Here is a 14,532-nt window from a genome sequence, read left to right as displayed (position 1 = left end):
TCCTGCCTCCCGACCGGAGCTGCTCTGGTCCCTGGACTCCGAGGCGGCCGCTGCAGATTCCCTTCGCATCTGTGAGCTCTCGCTTTCTTCACAGTGAATGTCAGTCTGTCTCTGTCTCCGCCAGCGTTTCTGTGGCTTCGACCTAAAGGTTTCTCCCAGCAGAGCTGTTCGCATTAGAGCTGACTAGACTTGGTCATTCCAGTTCTTACACTGAGTCTGATGTGTTTTTTCCTTCTTTTTAAAAACAAAACGAAACAACAGCCCGAGACTGCTGCTGCGCTGAAGCGGACGATAGAAGCCCTGATGGACCGGGGGGCGATCGTGAGGAACTTGGAGAACTTGGGGGAGCGGATGCTTCCTTATCGGATCTCTGCCCACAGCCAGCGGCACCACAGAGGCGGGTGAGTTCCTCCCTGGGCCCGCCCCGGAAGGTGCTGCTCAGTTCCCCTTAGAAATGACTAGTCCCGCGCCCGGCGGTGTGCAGCTGCGTCGCCGAGCAGTGGGCGCTGCAGGTGGGTGGGGTGCTGCCGCCCATCACTGAGATCTGTACAAACAGGTGGTGCTGGGAGCAACGGGTTTACAAGCTTTCGACTGTGGGAGATGTTTCATTGTCACCCTAAGTCTCGCTTTCCCCGGGCATTTCTTTCACTTTGGCTTTGAAAAGACCTCGTGAGCAGGGTGTCATGCACATGCTCAGTGCGTCCTTCGTGAACGTGCAGGCTGCAGACAACAAGCCAGAGGTGCTGCCCCAGCGCCTAACCCACGGCATCTGCTCAGCCACGAATCGCAACTTCTTGTAATGGACTGTTTCTGTCACATAGTACAGGGCGTCCCCAAAAATGCAGGCACAGTTGGACAGCGGAGAGCTCCAGTTTGGAAATGAGATGTATGTTAATAAACACGGCCTTTCTAATTATGCAGAGTGTGTGTAGACGTTTTTGGGACACCCTATATATAACCACTTCCTCAAATGTGCCAAGGATTTGAGTCTGTGGTAAAATAACGGTCCCGTGTAGAAATTCTGAGCCCAGTTGGTTGAGTTGGTACGAAGCTTCTCTAAGCCCCGGTTTCTGGTGGAGGGAGGCCATCTCGCGTCGCTGGGTTCCCTGGAGTAGGGGTGGAGAAGGTGGAGGCAGTCGCTCATGCGATGGAGGGTCCCGGAGAAGGCTGGGTCTCCCTCCACTCGACACGCAGTCCAGGGGTAGGCGGGCAGGGCTGCTCATGGCGGCTGCAGTTAACCCTGCTGAGCCAGGGGCCCGGCACGCTCCCCGGTGGCTGCACCTGTGTGTGCTGTGCTCTGCTTCTCGAGGCATCTCTGCAGAGTGCCTGAGGCGTTGCTAGGCAACGTGAGTGCACAGTGGCTATTCCTCTTGCACCGTCATAGTAACAGTGAGGATGGAGGTTGTGTGTGTAGCATTAAAAACACCTTAACTGTACAGGGGTTTGGTTTAATGGCAAAGCTGTGTGTGGGTCCTTTGGCCTTTTTGTTGAAGAGGAGCACATAAATGTGGCGGAGAATGGCGAGCCGGGTTCGGGGGAGTCGGCCCCTCATGTGCTTTCAGGGGGCGCAGCCGGCGCTCTCCTCTGCCCTTTTCTGGGGGAGGACGCGGAGGATTTCACGGGGAGGGTCGGTGTGACCCCCTGGAGCGGCGCCTCTCCCGGGTGGGTGGCGCTGCTGCCGGCCGAGCACCGCACCTCGGGCAGCCTGTGTCCACGTGGCGCTGGGCGGGCTGGCGCTGCCTCCCTCGTGGGTGGGACAGTTTCCGATCCTGGAAAACCCCTGGGCCTGAGCCAGAACCGAGAAGACAGCATCGCCATCCCTGGTCCTGCGCGGCCACGAGCTCCTGCTGTAGCCCCTCGCTCGGTTCACTTGAGGATTGACCCCGTTCTCCTTCCGCTCAGCCCACAGCAGAGGGGCAGCAGCATTCTCGGCGTGTGCGCTGTACACAGACACGGGGAATGGGGGCAGAGGAGCCTCGGCTGACGCTTGTTTTCTGGGGTACATCGGTGTCTGGTATTTTTGTTGAACGTGTGGTCTGTGAAGCGCTGGTTACACAGGCCGGCGACGTGCGGTGTCTGCGTCAGAGAGGGTGGGAGCTCGCACGGCCTCACCTTCCTGGAGCCGCTGTGCAGTCAGCAGCTCTTCCTGAGCTGCCCTGGCGGCCGCGTCCGTCATTCTGGCGGGGCCTGACTCAGCCCGGAGGCTGCTGTGTTGGAGCCGGTGTTTCGTGGCTAATGCATGAGCCCCGGTGCCCCCCGAGACTCGAGACTCACGCCGTGTTGTGGAGCTGCTGGTGTTGCGTTTGTCACTTTTACATGTTGCGGAAGAAGGGGTGTGTCCTTGCGGAGTCCTGGGTCTCAGGATGGCTCCTGTGATGGTCATGGCTGCCGATCGCCAGTCTTCAGTTGCGTTGGGCGCTTACCTACACGCGACCAACCTGGGCACCGCCGGCCGTGAGGCAGGACCCGCACAGAGGTTCGCCTGCCCGGCTCACAGCCAGGCATCTGCAGGGACGTCCCGTCATGTGGGGTGACTGCCTCTGCCGTTCCCCACCCTCCCCTCCTTCCCGCATCACACCGCTGCCGCACACGTGCCACGTGGGCCTGAAAGGAAAGCAGGTGGAAATGGCTTAGGAGGAGAGATCCCACAGTTAGGCTCAGCCACGGTGGGTGACAGCGGCCACTTGCTTGTTATTGCATCAGGTCCACGCATGCAGTTTATGCCAAAAAATAAACATGCAGTCGTTATAGTCCAGATAGGAACTTGGTCAGCCCTGCGTCAGGAACAGGCAGCGCTCCAGGAAATGTGTCTGTAAGTCTGTTTGTCCTGGGAACTGTTTCCCATTGGAACAACCTGATGGCCACCTTCTCAGGAGGATCACAGAAACGTGTGTAACCGTCTCGGGGTGACAGCGCACATTCTAAATGTCGCCGAGGGAGCCTGGCCCAGGCCTCCTCTATCAGGGACGGTGGCATCTCGGCCATCATCTTAATAAAAACTGATGAGATTGCTTTCCAGGGAAGTCACTTCCCACCTCAGCTGTCCCCCTGGCCGTGTGCGTTTAGGAACAGGGAGCAGTTGCAATTGGGCCAGGCTGGGGTGCAGGGGGAGGGTGGGCCAGGCCGGGGTGCGGGGGGAGGGTTGAGTCTTCTGCCCCTGCTGTCCAGGTGGAGGCCGGAGGCCGTGTCTGGAGACCACGGAGCAGGCCTCGGAGCAGGTTCTTCGAAGGCCGGGGTTCACTCCCGCTCTGCATTTGCTTCAGCCTCGTGGGGGCCCCTAGATGTTCTCTCCTGTGACCCTTTGCGTGCTCCCTGGTACCTCACACCCCAGGCAAGGGGGTGCAGAGTGAGGCCGGCCGGCGCCACGGGCAGGAGGGGCAGTGGGAGTGGTGCTCATCAGTCCTGCAGGGTCTTAGCTGCAGGAGCACCTCAGTGCGTCCCCACTGCGTGTGCTGGTTCAGCTCTCCCTCCACGGGCTGGGGCTGGGCCGAGACCCCCGAGAGCTGGGGCTGGGAGGGAACAGCCACGCCGTGGCCACCCCGGGCCGGCCTGCGTTGTCGGTAAGGTGCCCGCTTGGCCTTGCCTACGGCTGCAGCGACATGGACTCGGACACAAGCCCCGGGAGGCTCTCTCCCCGTCTGTCCCTCTCTCTCTGCTTTAAGACGTGGATCGGTGTGAACAGCAGAGACTTGTGCACGCAGAGAGCTGCCCTCTGTTTACGGTGCGCGGCGATAAAAATAACTGGCTGTGGGGAATCAGTGGAATTTTACTGACTCGCTCCCCACATGTGTCTGCAGCCCGCTCCCGGAGAGCTGGCACCAGCCCCGCGGAGATGTACGCCCTGCCGTGGTCTTCCCAGCGGCCAGCGTGCCCATGTTCTTGTGCAATCCCATGTGTTCCCATGTCCCCGTGCATTTCCATGTTCTGCATCCCCATGTGTTCCCATGTTCCCGTGCATTCCCATGTTCTTCTGCATTCCCTTGTGTTCCCATGTCTTGTGTGTTCCCATGTCCCATGCCTGCCGGCAGCGTAGTCCGCCCGTAGCCTGCCCGGCCTGTGTGCAGTTCTCCGTGGCTGGCAGGGAGGCTGCAGCGGCCTGGGCTGCCTTAGTGGCGGGCCCAGGTGTGTCCGAGCCTCAGGGGGTCGTCACTGCCTGGGGGAGCTGGCTTCAGCTGGTCCCACCACACAGTCCAGGACTGGCATCCAGACAGTCTGTGTTCTGTCTCCAAAAGGCTCCAAGATGCTTTGGCTCCAAACCCCTCCCCTCCCCTTGCCATCCCCCTCCCACCGCGAGCCACGGAGAGTTCAGTGGAAATTTCCACTTGTCGGCTGGGGGCAGGGAGACTGTGAGTGAGTGTGTGACTGTTTGACAGACAAAGAACCCAGCTCCCATTCAGGCAGGCGCTCTCTCTGGAAACCCGTGAACGCAGCGCTGAGACAGTGACATGAAAAAGCCACCACAGCCGATGTTGGAGCTTTGCGGGAAGACGCCCTCCCTCAGCTCCTGGGCGGGGTGAGGGCCCAGGGAAGGGGCAGAAAGCACCGAGCGGCCGGCTCCGGGAAGCCGCCCAGGGCGAGTGTTCTTGGACCTTTCCACTCCGGGCGCATCGGTCCCGGGGAAGCCGTTTCTCGGGTCGGGGGTATCGGTAGTGAGTCTTGAGAAATACGAAGGTGGGTAGGTTGTCATGGTGACCCGAGGAGCAGGGCCTGCCTGTGAAACAGGGCCTGTCCTGCCGGCGGTGGGCACGGGCATCTGGGGTGAGAAACGCACTGGTGTCTGGAGCCCCTGTCCTCCCCCCAGAATAGCCTCCTTCCTTCCGCTGATGCCAGGGTGCTGCGGGCCGAGCTCAGTGCTTCTCCACAGCAGCGGGCCTGGCGGGAACCGCACACGGACAGCGCCCTTCAGTGCGCCGCCGGTGCCGCCGAGCAGTGGTGAGGGGCTGGGGATGGACAGCAGTAGGTCTTAGGTGCCGCGCTGGCCAAGGGGAGAAGGGACCCGAGCTGTTGGGAGAACGTTATTTATCACCTTGTTTCTCCTGGAGCACCAGCTTCAGGGGTGTGGGCAGTACAGGTCTGTCATAATTGTAGACTGTTTTCCCTGGAGTGAGGGCTTGTGCGAGGACGGAGGTAGGAACGGGTCCACGTGGGCTGTGACTGTGGGTTCTGTGTTGCGATCTGCCTCTCGGTGAGGCGGTGAAGCACGTGGTGTTTCCTGTGGTTGCTGAACCCGGGACCCTCCCCTTCCAGGGGGAGGAAGCGGAGCAAAGGGCTCTCCGCAGCCTCTGGAAACACCAGGCCCCTTTGGGCCCCTTGAGCAGCACCTCCTCTGCATTTCAGAGTGGCTTCTCCATGGCAACCCTCAGCAGCGCCCGGGAGCGGTGTCAGGGGAGTTTCAAGGTCATTGCTTCACCCTGACTCCTACGGACCTGGATCTGTGCTGCCCTGGGAAGGCAGCAGAAGCTGCTGGACCCCCACCCGCAAGGAGTCCTTTCCAGGCCTCACTCTCCTGTGTGAGAAGGGAAATGCAGGCTGCGTTCGGCCCCCCGCTCAGGCCGGCTGCAGTGGGAGGCCAGGTGGGGGCCTCGGTGTCCGCCAGCCCAGCACCGGGGCTCCTCTCCCAGCGTCTCAGGTTCCAGGAGGTCGGGGCCCCCTGCACGTGCCTCCATCTTAGCGCCGTCTGAGGTTTGCTCATAGGAGGTGCGAGCTGACCGGATCCGTTTGTCCCAGTTAAACACGTGACAACAGAGCATGCCCGCCGGCGGCAGCAGGGACGGGCCGCCTCTCCTGCGTGGGAAAGCCCTGTGGGCCACTGAGGCAGGCGGAGGCGGACCCGGCCGACGGGTTGTCCTGGACCGTTTGTCCTGGACGTCTGCCTGCTTCTCTCCTGGTGGGGAGGGCGGGGGGCGGGGCGCCCGTGCGGGTGGGACTGGACCTCCTCCCGGCTCTGTCGGCAGCGGCTCCTGGCTGTGGAAATTTCCATGGTGTGATAAGGCCATGGCAGTTCCTGCATTTGCCCATTGAGCCCCGGGCACCGAGGAGCCGGTGGCAGCGTGCAGTGACTGTCCGGCTCTGGTGCGGGCACAGCCTCCTGTGCGTGTGGCCCTGGCCCTGTTTGGTTTGGCTGCTCGCGGAGGGCCATGCCTGGTGGGGAGGCAGGGAGGTTCAGAAAGAGAAGGCTGCAGGACCGTGCAGTAACAGGAGCTCCCGAAGCCAAGCCTAGGATCCCAGGCCTTTTTCTGGGGCTTCTGAAACCTCCTGAAGGCCGCTGCTAGGCACGAGCCGGGTTGGCAGTGGGCCTGCCTCTCACTCTGTGGCTGGGGGCAGACAGTCCCTAAGCAGCACGAGGGTCGCACGGCAGTGTCTGCGGGGTCCCGTCCAGCCTTTACTTCTTGTGATGCTGTGACCCACGGGCCCACGCCTGCCTGCAGCTTCCTGTGTCCCCGAGCCAAAGCCCGGCTCGGCGGGCACCCTGGCCATGGCCACTTACAGCCGAGTGACAGCTGAAGGGGGCAGCGGCAGGGACGACATGGGAACTACTGGAGCCGCAGCGTGGGGGGTTGGGGGGGAGGCCACGGGACCCACCCAGCCCTTCAGCACTCCGCCTTCCCCTCCCTCAGCCCCTCCCTGGAGCAGATGAGGAGGTACAGGCACTGAACACGGAAGCCCTGAGTGCTCGCTGCCCTTCAGTCCCTCCCTCAGAGTTCGGGCTCCTTGGCTTCTGGCTTCCCTCCGTGGCCTCCTCCTGCTTCTCACGTGGGTTGAAGCGCTGGGTGAGGTCCGCAGCGTGGTGAGGCCGCGTGTGGGAGCGTGGTTCCGGGGGGCTGGCCGAGAACGGACTTATGGGCTGAGTTGGTTGTTGGCAACTGTGGACACACTTTCTCTTAGAAACCTGTACCCTCCAAAGCTCGCCCGCCAGCAGTGCCTCTGGGTGGAGCTGGTGGGGGAAAGGGCTGCCACCTCCGCTGCCATTCGGACACCTTGAATACTTGACTGAACAGAAGGGGGGCTGACCGCAGGGAGCAGCAGGCCTGTGGGCTTCCTGGAGGGAGAGGCTTGGAGCACGGAGGGCTGGCCGTGGGCACAGCCTGGCTGCATTGGGCCCTTGCTGAGCACTCCCTCCAGGCGGCCTGTGTCCTGTGGTGTTCACCAGTGCACTGCCTCAGACGTGTGCCTCAGACGATCCACACAAAGGAGGGAGGCTCTTCTAGAAACAGACAGACGGCAGGGAAGGCAGGAGCGCAGGGAGGAAGCGTGCACGCCCAGAGAAGGCTGCCTGCTGTGAGTAAGTGCATGGCAGCGTGGCAGCCGGGAGGCCACAGCTGTCCTGGTGGTTGGAAAGGACATGTGCATGAGACCGAGTGTGAGAATATGTGGCTAAAACAGGGAGCGGGGCCTGGGCTGTGAGCGAGGGAGTTCCCTGACCTGCCACCAGGCGGCCGTCATTATTTGGCGACGGGGGAGTGGGGCAGTGGCTGGGGTTGACAAGGAGAAGAGAGTTCAAGGTTGATCCCACTTTTTATCTCAGTGCCTTCCTCAGGGCAGGTGTCAATAATTAAATGTTGGTGATTGTGACCCCGCTGCCTGCCATTGAAGTAGAAATAGCCGGTGGAAGGGAGCCGTGGAAGTCGGGCGGGTGGCGTCTGATGTTCAGAGCAAGCTCCGGTGGCCGGCTCGCCAGGGAGCCTTGTGCAAGGCGCTGCTTCAGGACGCGCAGGCCAGGGGGAGTTCACACCAAGAAACTCGGAGTCTTCATCAGCTTGATTGCTCCCTTGTCACCGCCCATCACCACCACAGCCTGCCGTGCAGCTTCTGCCCACCACCTCTCAGTCGTTATGGAAATATAACGACAGTTTAAAAGGTGTGAAATATGCCTGCACCATGAAGTCAGCCCGGTCCAGGGTAGGCGGGTAGGTCGCCCTGTAGCTTCCTCCTGCCTCTGGTGACTTTCCTGCCACTTCTCACGCGTCCCTAGCAACCACCAGGCTGCCTTGTCCAGCAGCTCAGTTCCTGTTTTCTAGAATCTGACGCTAGTTTCCTTTACTCAGTAGAATTACTATGAGATTTCTCAGGAGTGCGTATCAGTAGGTCCTTTTTACTCCTGAGGAGCAGGCCATTTATGGACACACCCGTTGCTTATTGGTTTCCATGTGGATGGACGCTTATGTGGTTTCTAGTTTGGGGTTGTTAGAAGTGAAGCTGCTATGAACATTCACACCCGAGTTGTTGTGTGGACACGCACTTTAACCTTTCCTGGGTCAGTACCTAGGAATGGGGTGGCTCAATCCTAATGGCGGGGCTCTGTTTAACGTTTCAAGAAAGTGCCAAACTGTTTCCCAAAGTGGTTGTATCATCTTGTGTTCCCGCTTGCAGGTGTGAGAGTGCGTGCAGTTCCTCTGTTCCCACAGACACTGGGTGAGGTCAGTCCTGTTCGTTGTAGCCACTGAAGGGTGTGGCGGGCTTTGGCTTGTGCTACCATCAGCATCTTTCCGCGTGCTCCTTCACCCGTGTACATCTTGGGTGAAATGTCACTTCATATCTTATACCCAGTACAGTTGTTTTTAATTAAAAATTTTAAGGTCTTTATATTCTAGAAACAAGTCCTTTTTTTAAAAAAAAATATATATTTTATTTATTTTTTACAGAGAGGAAGGGAGAGAGATAGAGAGCCAGAAACATCGATCAGCTGCCTCCTGCACATCCCCCACTGGGGAAGTGCCCGCAACCCAGGTACATGCCCTCAACCGGAATCGAACCCGGGACCTTTCAGTCCGCAGGTCGACGCTCTGTCCACTGAGCCAAACCGGTTTCGGCAACAAGTCCTTTATTAAACATACGATTTACAGATCCCAGTCTGTGGCTTATCTTTCTGTTGTTAACAGCATCTCTCAGAGAGCAGTTAAAAGACAAAAGGCCGAGAGCAGTGTTAATGTTGCTGACGTCTCACTGATCACTTGTTTCCTGTATGGGCTGTGCATCTGGTGTGGTGTCTAAGGAATCTTTGCCTCCAGCAAGGCCTAAGGGCTTTTCTTGGGCCCCTTTTACTTTGCTCGCTTCATGTTGTATGTGTAGCTCCTGTTCCGTTTTGAGTGACCCGTGGCCCCTCCTCATCAGCGTTGAAGGCTGATTGTTCTGCATGTGGACAGTGGATTGTTGTGGCGACGCTTGTCGGGAGGACTGTCCTTCCGCTGCGCTGCTTTCCCACCTCTTGTCTGAAACCAGTTGCACATACCTGTATGGGTCCGCCGTGGACTCTTCATTCTGTCCTATTGGTGTGTGTACCTGTGTGTAAACACGTGCTGCCTCGGTTACCAGCGCTTTAGAATAAGTCTTGAAATCAGGTAGTGTTAGGTCTTGCACTAATTCTTTATTAAAGTTAGTTTGGCTGTTTTAGGTTCTTTGAATTTCCATATGAACTTTAGAATCAGTTTGTCAATTTCTAACAAAAGAATCTGCTATGGTTTTGATTTGGATTCTTTTGAATCTGTAGATCAGTTTGGGAGAATTGGCACCTAAATAAATTGGAATTTTCCTACCCATGGACAAGGTGCACTTCTCCATTATATGTAGGTTCCCTTTCATTTCTTTTCACAGCTGCTTGCAGTTTCTAGTGTACAGGTCTTGCTCATCTTTTGTCAGATTAATGCCTAAGTGTTTTATATTTAATTTCAAGGTCTGATTATTTGTTGCTAGTATATAGAAATACCATTGATTTTATTTTTGGTATATTAATATCATGTCTTATAAGCTTACTGAGCTCAGTTATTAGTTCATGATTGGGTTTATAAAAAAATCTGAAGAAATTTACAAAAAAATTTACATCTTTTTGTAAATTTCTTCAGATTTTTTTATAAACCCAATCATGACATCTGCAAATAAAGGCCGTCTTGCTTCTTGTTTACCAGGCTGGATGCCTTTTACTTCCTCTTTTCTTGCCTTATCGCGCGGGCAAGACCTTCAGTACAATGTTGAAGTGGTGAGAGCAGACTTCCGGGTCTATTCTCCGTCTGAGGAGGAAGCGTTCAGATGGGCACCAGTTGGTGTGTTGTTAGTTATCCGTTTTTCAAGGATGCTCTTCATGAGGTTAGAAGGTCCCTTCTGTAGTTGGCCGAGTCCTTATCAGGAGTGGGTGAGGGGTTTTGTTAAATGCCCATCAATAGGACAGAATTCAGCGTGGTCTTGCGGCAGCCAGCACAGGGGCGTGCGCCCTCGAAAGCAGGGGCCCTGCCACGCTGTGAGCTGTGTCTGAGCATCTGTGCTGTCCCTCGACTTCCCGCTGGTGTTGTGTATCCATTAGCAAGAAGGGCCCTGAGGCACTAGGAAGGCCCGAGGGAGCTCGTGTGGGAGCCACAGTTAGCGTAACACTGCGTGTAATGAAGAGTCTGACTGTGGGCATGAAATGAACACATTGTATGTGCATTACATTTGGGGTCTGGGTCTGAGAATGCTAAATTTTTTTTCCTATAAATTGATGATAATTGCGCCTTCACTTGGCTCCATTTTGGCTTCCAAAAGATTTCCTAGGCCTGGTCTACGGTGGGAAAGCAAGGAAAACTTGTATTTTCATTTCCGTTATCTCAAGGGATCTTTAAATTTCATTTCTTTTTTAATTTCTTCTTCGACCCATTGGATCTTCAGTGACATGTTGTTTAATCTCCACATATTTACGAATTGTCCAGATTTCCTTGTGTAATTTCTAGTTTCATACCATTGTTGTCAGAAAAGATGCTTGACATTATTTTAATCTTTTAAATTTTATTAAGACTTGTTTTGTGCCGTAGGCGGTTTGGCTCAGTGGATAAAGCGTCGGCCTGCGGACTGAAGGGTCCTGGGTTCAGTTCCGGTCAAGGACACAGGCCTGGGTTGCGGGCTTGATTCCCAGTAGGGGGCGTGCAGGAGGCAGCTGATCAGTGATTGATCTCTCATCATTGATGTTCCAATCTCTCTCTCCCTCTCCCTTCCTCTCTGAAATTAAAATTTTTTTTAAAAAGACTTGTTTTGTGCCTTAACATATGATGTATCCTGAAAAATATTCCACGTATACTTAACTACAATGTGTGTTTTGTTGCTTTTGGATGTTATGTCCTTTATATATGTTAAGTCCATTTGGTATTATGTGTCATTTAAGGCAGATGTTTCCTTATTGGCTTTTTTGGTCTGAATGTTCAATACATTGATGTAAATGGGGCATTAAAATCCCTTACTGTTGTATTGCTGTCTATTTCTACCTTTAGGTCTTTGAATGTTTACTGTATATATTTAGGTGCTCCTATGTTGGGCGCATAAATGCTCCCAAGTGTTATATCCTCTTGGTGGATTAACGCCCTTATTATGTAACTAGAGGCCCTGTGCACGAAATTCATGTACTCAGCGTTGGGGGGGGGGGATCCCTCAGCCTGGCCTGTGCCTTCTCACAGTCTGGGAGCCCTCATGGGATGTCCAGCTGATGGCTAAGGCCTGCTTCCCATGAGCGCCGCATGTGGCTCGCGAGCCACAGTTTACCGACTACTGGCCTAAGTCATCCTTAGTGCTGCCATGGAGGCAGGAGAGGCTCCCGCCATCGCCACTGCACTCAGCAGCCATGAGCCTGGCTTCTGCGTGAGCAGTGCTCCCCCTGTGGGAGCACACTGACCACCAGGGGGCAGCTCCTGCCTTGAGCATCTGCCCCTGGTGGTCAGTACGCATCATAGTGACCGGTTGTTCTGCTGTTTGGTCGATTTGCATATCAGCTTTTATTATATAGGACGCCCTTCTCTGTCTCTTATTACTACTCTCTTCATTTTAAAGTCTACTTTGTCTAATATAAGTATAGCTATCTTCGCCTTTTTGTTTGTTCCCATTTGCATGGAATACCTTTTCCCTTCCATCACTTCCAGTCTGTGTGTCCCTACGTCTAAAGGGAGTTTCATGTAGGCAGCATATAAACGGGTTTTATTTTTTTATCCACTCAGCTACTCTGTCTTTGGCTGAAGAACTTAGTCCATTGACATTTAAAGTAATTATTGAGGGTATGCACTGATGGTCCTTTTGGTAATTGTTTGCAGGCTGTTTTGTAGTTTCCCTGTTCCTTCTTCTCTTGTTCTCTTCCTTTGTAGTCGATGACTAGTTAGTGGTTTACTGACATCCCTCCTCTTCTCTTCTGTGTACTGACTGTAGGGTTTGCTTGGTGGTTATAATGAGGCTTGCATGTTACAACTTACATCCATAACCGTCTATTTTAGGTTGATAACAGCTTGTTGGATCCCATTCTACAGCTCAGCATTTTACTCTCTCCCACATTTTATATCACGTTTTACATCTTTTACCTTGTATATCCCGTAACTAGTTATCATAATCAGAGTTGTTTTTACTGTTTCTGTCTTTAACCTTCTTTAGCTTTATAAGTGATAAATCTACCACCTTTATTATATACCCACCTTTCCAGTGAGATTTATTATTTCATGTGTTTGCTTGTTATTAATTAGCACTCTTACTTTTCACCCGAAAGAAGTACCTTTAAGGCTGGTTTAGTAATGATGAACTCCTTTCGTTTTTGCTTATCTGGAAAACTATTTCTCCTACAGTTCTGAATGGCAACTTTGCCATAAAGTATTCTTTTTCTTTTGTTTATTTAAAATCCTCAACTGAGGATGTCTTACTGATTTATTTGTTGTTTTTTATTTTTTATTTTGAGAGAGAGAGAGAGAGATGAGAGAAACATCAATCGGTTGCCTCCTGTACATGCCCTAGCCAGGGATCAAACCCACAACCTAGGTATGTCTGCTGACCAGGAATCAAACCAGCAACCTTTCGGTGCATGGGATGACTCCCCAACCAGCTGAGCCACACTGGCCAGTGATGCCGTGGAGTATTCTTGGTTGGAAGTTTTTCTTCATTTTGCCTATATTGTGGCACTCAATTCTGGCTGCAGAATTTCTGCTGAAAAATCTGCTGGTGGTCTTATGGGAGTTCCCTTGTATGTGGTTGTTTTTCCCTCGCTGCCTTACTATTCTCCCCTTGCCTTTAACTCTTGTCGTTTTAACTGTAACGTGTCACGGTGTGGATCTCTATGCGTTCATATTTGGAACTCGCTGGGCTCCCTGGATGTGGATGTTTGTTTCCTTCCCCACGATGGGGAAGTCATTTTTCAAGTAATTCTTTTGTTCTTGGTCCGTTTGCGAACGTGCACTGGTCTTAGACAAGTCCCAGGCCTGTCTTGTGAAGTGTAGCTGATGGTCCCACTGTGACTCCGGTGCATTGAGTTACTTGTAAAACCCTTTGGAAAATTAGAAGACTACCTAATAGATGTGTTATTAATTAATAACACAAAATACACCAGCCAATGGTTTGTTGAGAAGTTCCGTCTTGTTGAACAGCATGTTCTGTTTGCACCCTAACTTAACCATTCTCTCTAGTATTTCCCACCACATGTAACGTCACAGGCTTTGCACCCTGAGCGGCAGCCAGCAGAGGCGTGCGCACTCCAGCGCGGGCGGCCCCGCCACACTGACTGTGAGCGTCTGTGCTAAAGTTTGTTTGGATTCAGGTTTTCACAACAGGGTAATGGGAAAGGGCACGGGAAGGGAGGCCGGGCCTGCCAGCCCTGGGGTAGCTGGTCAGCGGAAGGATGCGTGTGTGTAGCTGATGCCTGGCGAGCTGGCCGTGTGCATCTGTGTGCAGGTGATGTCTTTGTCTGGGTGGGGCAGAATGAACGCATCGACCGGAGTGGGAGGGTAGGAGTTCAGAGGCAGGAGATCACGCATTTCTCTCTCATTGCAGGTATTTCTTGGTGGATTTTTATGCACCAACAACAGTTGTGGAAAGCATGCTGGACCACTTGTCTCGAGACATTGACGTCATCAGACCTAATATTGTGAAGCACCCTCTGACCCAGGAAGTAAAGGCGTGTGAGGGGATTGCCCCGGTCCCACTTGAAGAAAAACTGTACTCCACCAAGAAGAGGAAGTGAGGTGCTCCGGGGTTCAGCCTTCTCTTCAGTCCTCTCACTGCTGAGCATCGCGATGAGTCATTCACAGCCTGACCTTCACCTGTGTGCCGGGTGCCATGGGAGCGTCTGGGGGTGTTGGCTCTCGGTCCCCTTTGCGGGGAGAGGTGGTGATGGCTGGCTGGGAGCCGCTCTGTATCTGCTGGTCCCACTGTCCCAGTCAAATACATCGTTCTTGATTTTGTTAAAGTAAATGTAATTTTTTTGCCCTATAACACTTAACACCATTTTGGAGAACAAAACATAATATATCTTGGATTGTGAGGTAATCATTCATACTGTATAACCGTGCAAAATAAAATACGCAGATTGTAAAATTCTGTGGTCTTGTGTGAGTGACTTCTGATCAGAGTAATAAACTGGGTCACGTGGTGGGTGTGGGCAAGGCTTTTTCTCTGCCTCCCGTTAACTGTGGGGACACTGAGGGCAGGGAGCCAGCGCCAGCCGGGCACCCGTCTCCTGTTAGCCCTGGGGACACCGGGGGCCAGCGCCAGCCTGGGCGCCCACTCCCTGCGGCTGCAGGCGGCCTGGGTCACCTGTTGCTTTGCTCA

General features: G+C 54.2%; 1 protein-coding gene across 1 annotated transcript; it reads left to right on the top strand.

Moving 5' to 3' along the window:
* Nucleotides 1-26: 26 nt before the first annotated feature.
* On the top strand, nucleotides 27-14,299 carry MRPS6 (mitochondrial ribosomal protein S6). Its single transcript, XM_015560339.1, has 2 exons — nucleotides 27-401; nucleotides 13,756-14,299. The coding sequence occupies exons 1-2, from the start codon at nucleotides 220-222 to the stop codon at nucleotides 13,943-13,945; spliced, it is 372 nt and encodes a 123-aa protein (XP_015415825.1). The 5' UTR covers nucleotides 27-219; the 3' UTR covers nucleotides 13,946-14,299.
* The last annotated feature ends 233 nt before the right edge of the window (nucleotides 14,300-14,532 follow it).

This window comes from Myotis davidii, unplaced genomic scaffold (genome assembly GCF_000327345.1).
Source record: "Myotis davidii unplaced genomic scaffold, ASM32734v1 scaffold170, whole genome shotgun sequence".
Lineage (NCBI taxonomy): Eukaryota > Metazoa > Chordata > Mammalia > Chiroptera > Vespertilionidae > Myotis > Myotis davidii.
Note: the sequence above shows the minus strand (reverse complement) of the source record. Positions and strands in the feature narration are given on the sequence as shown.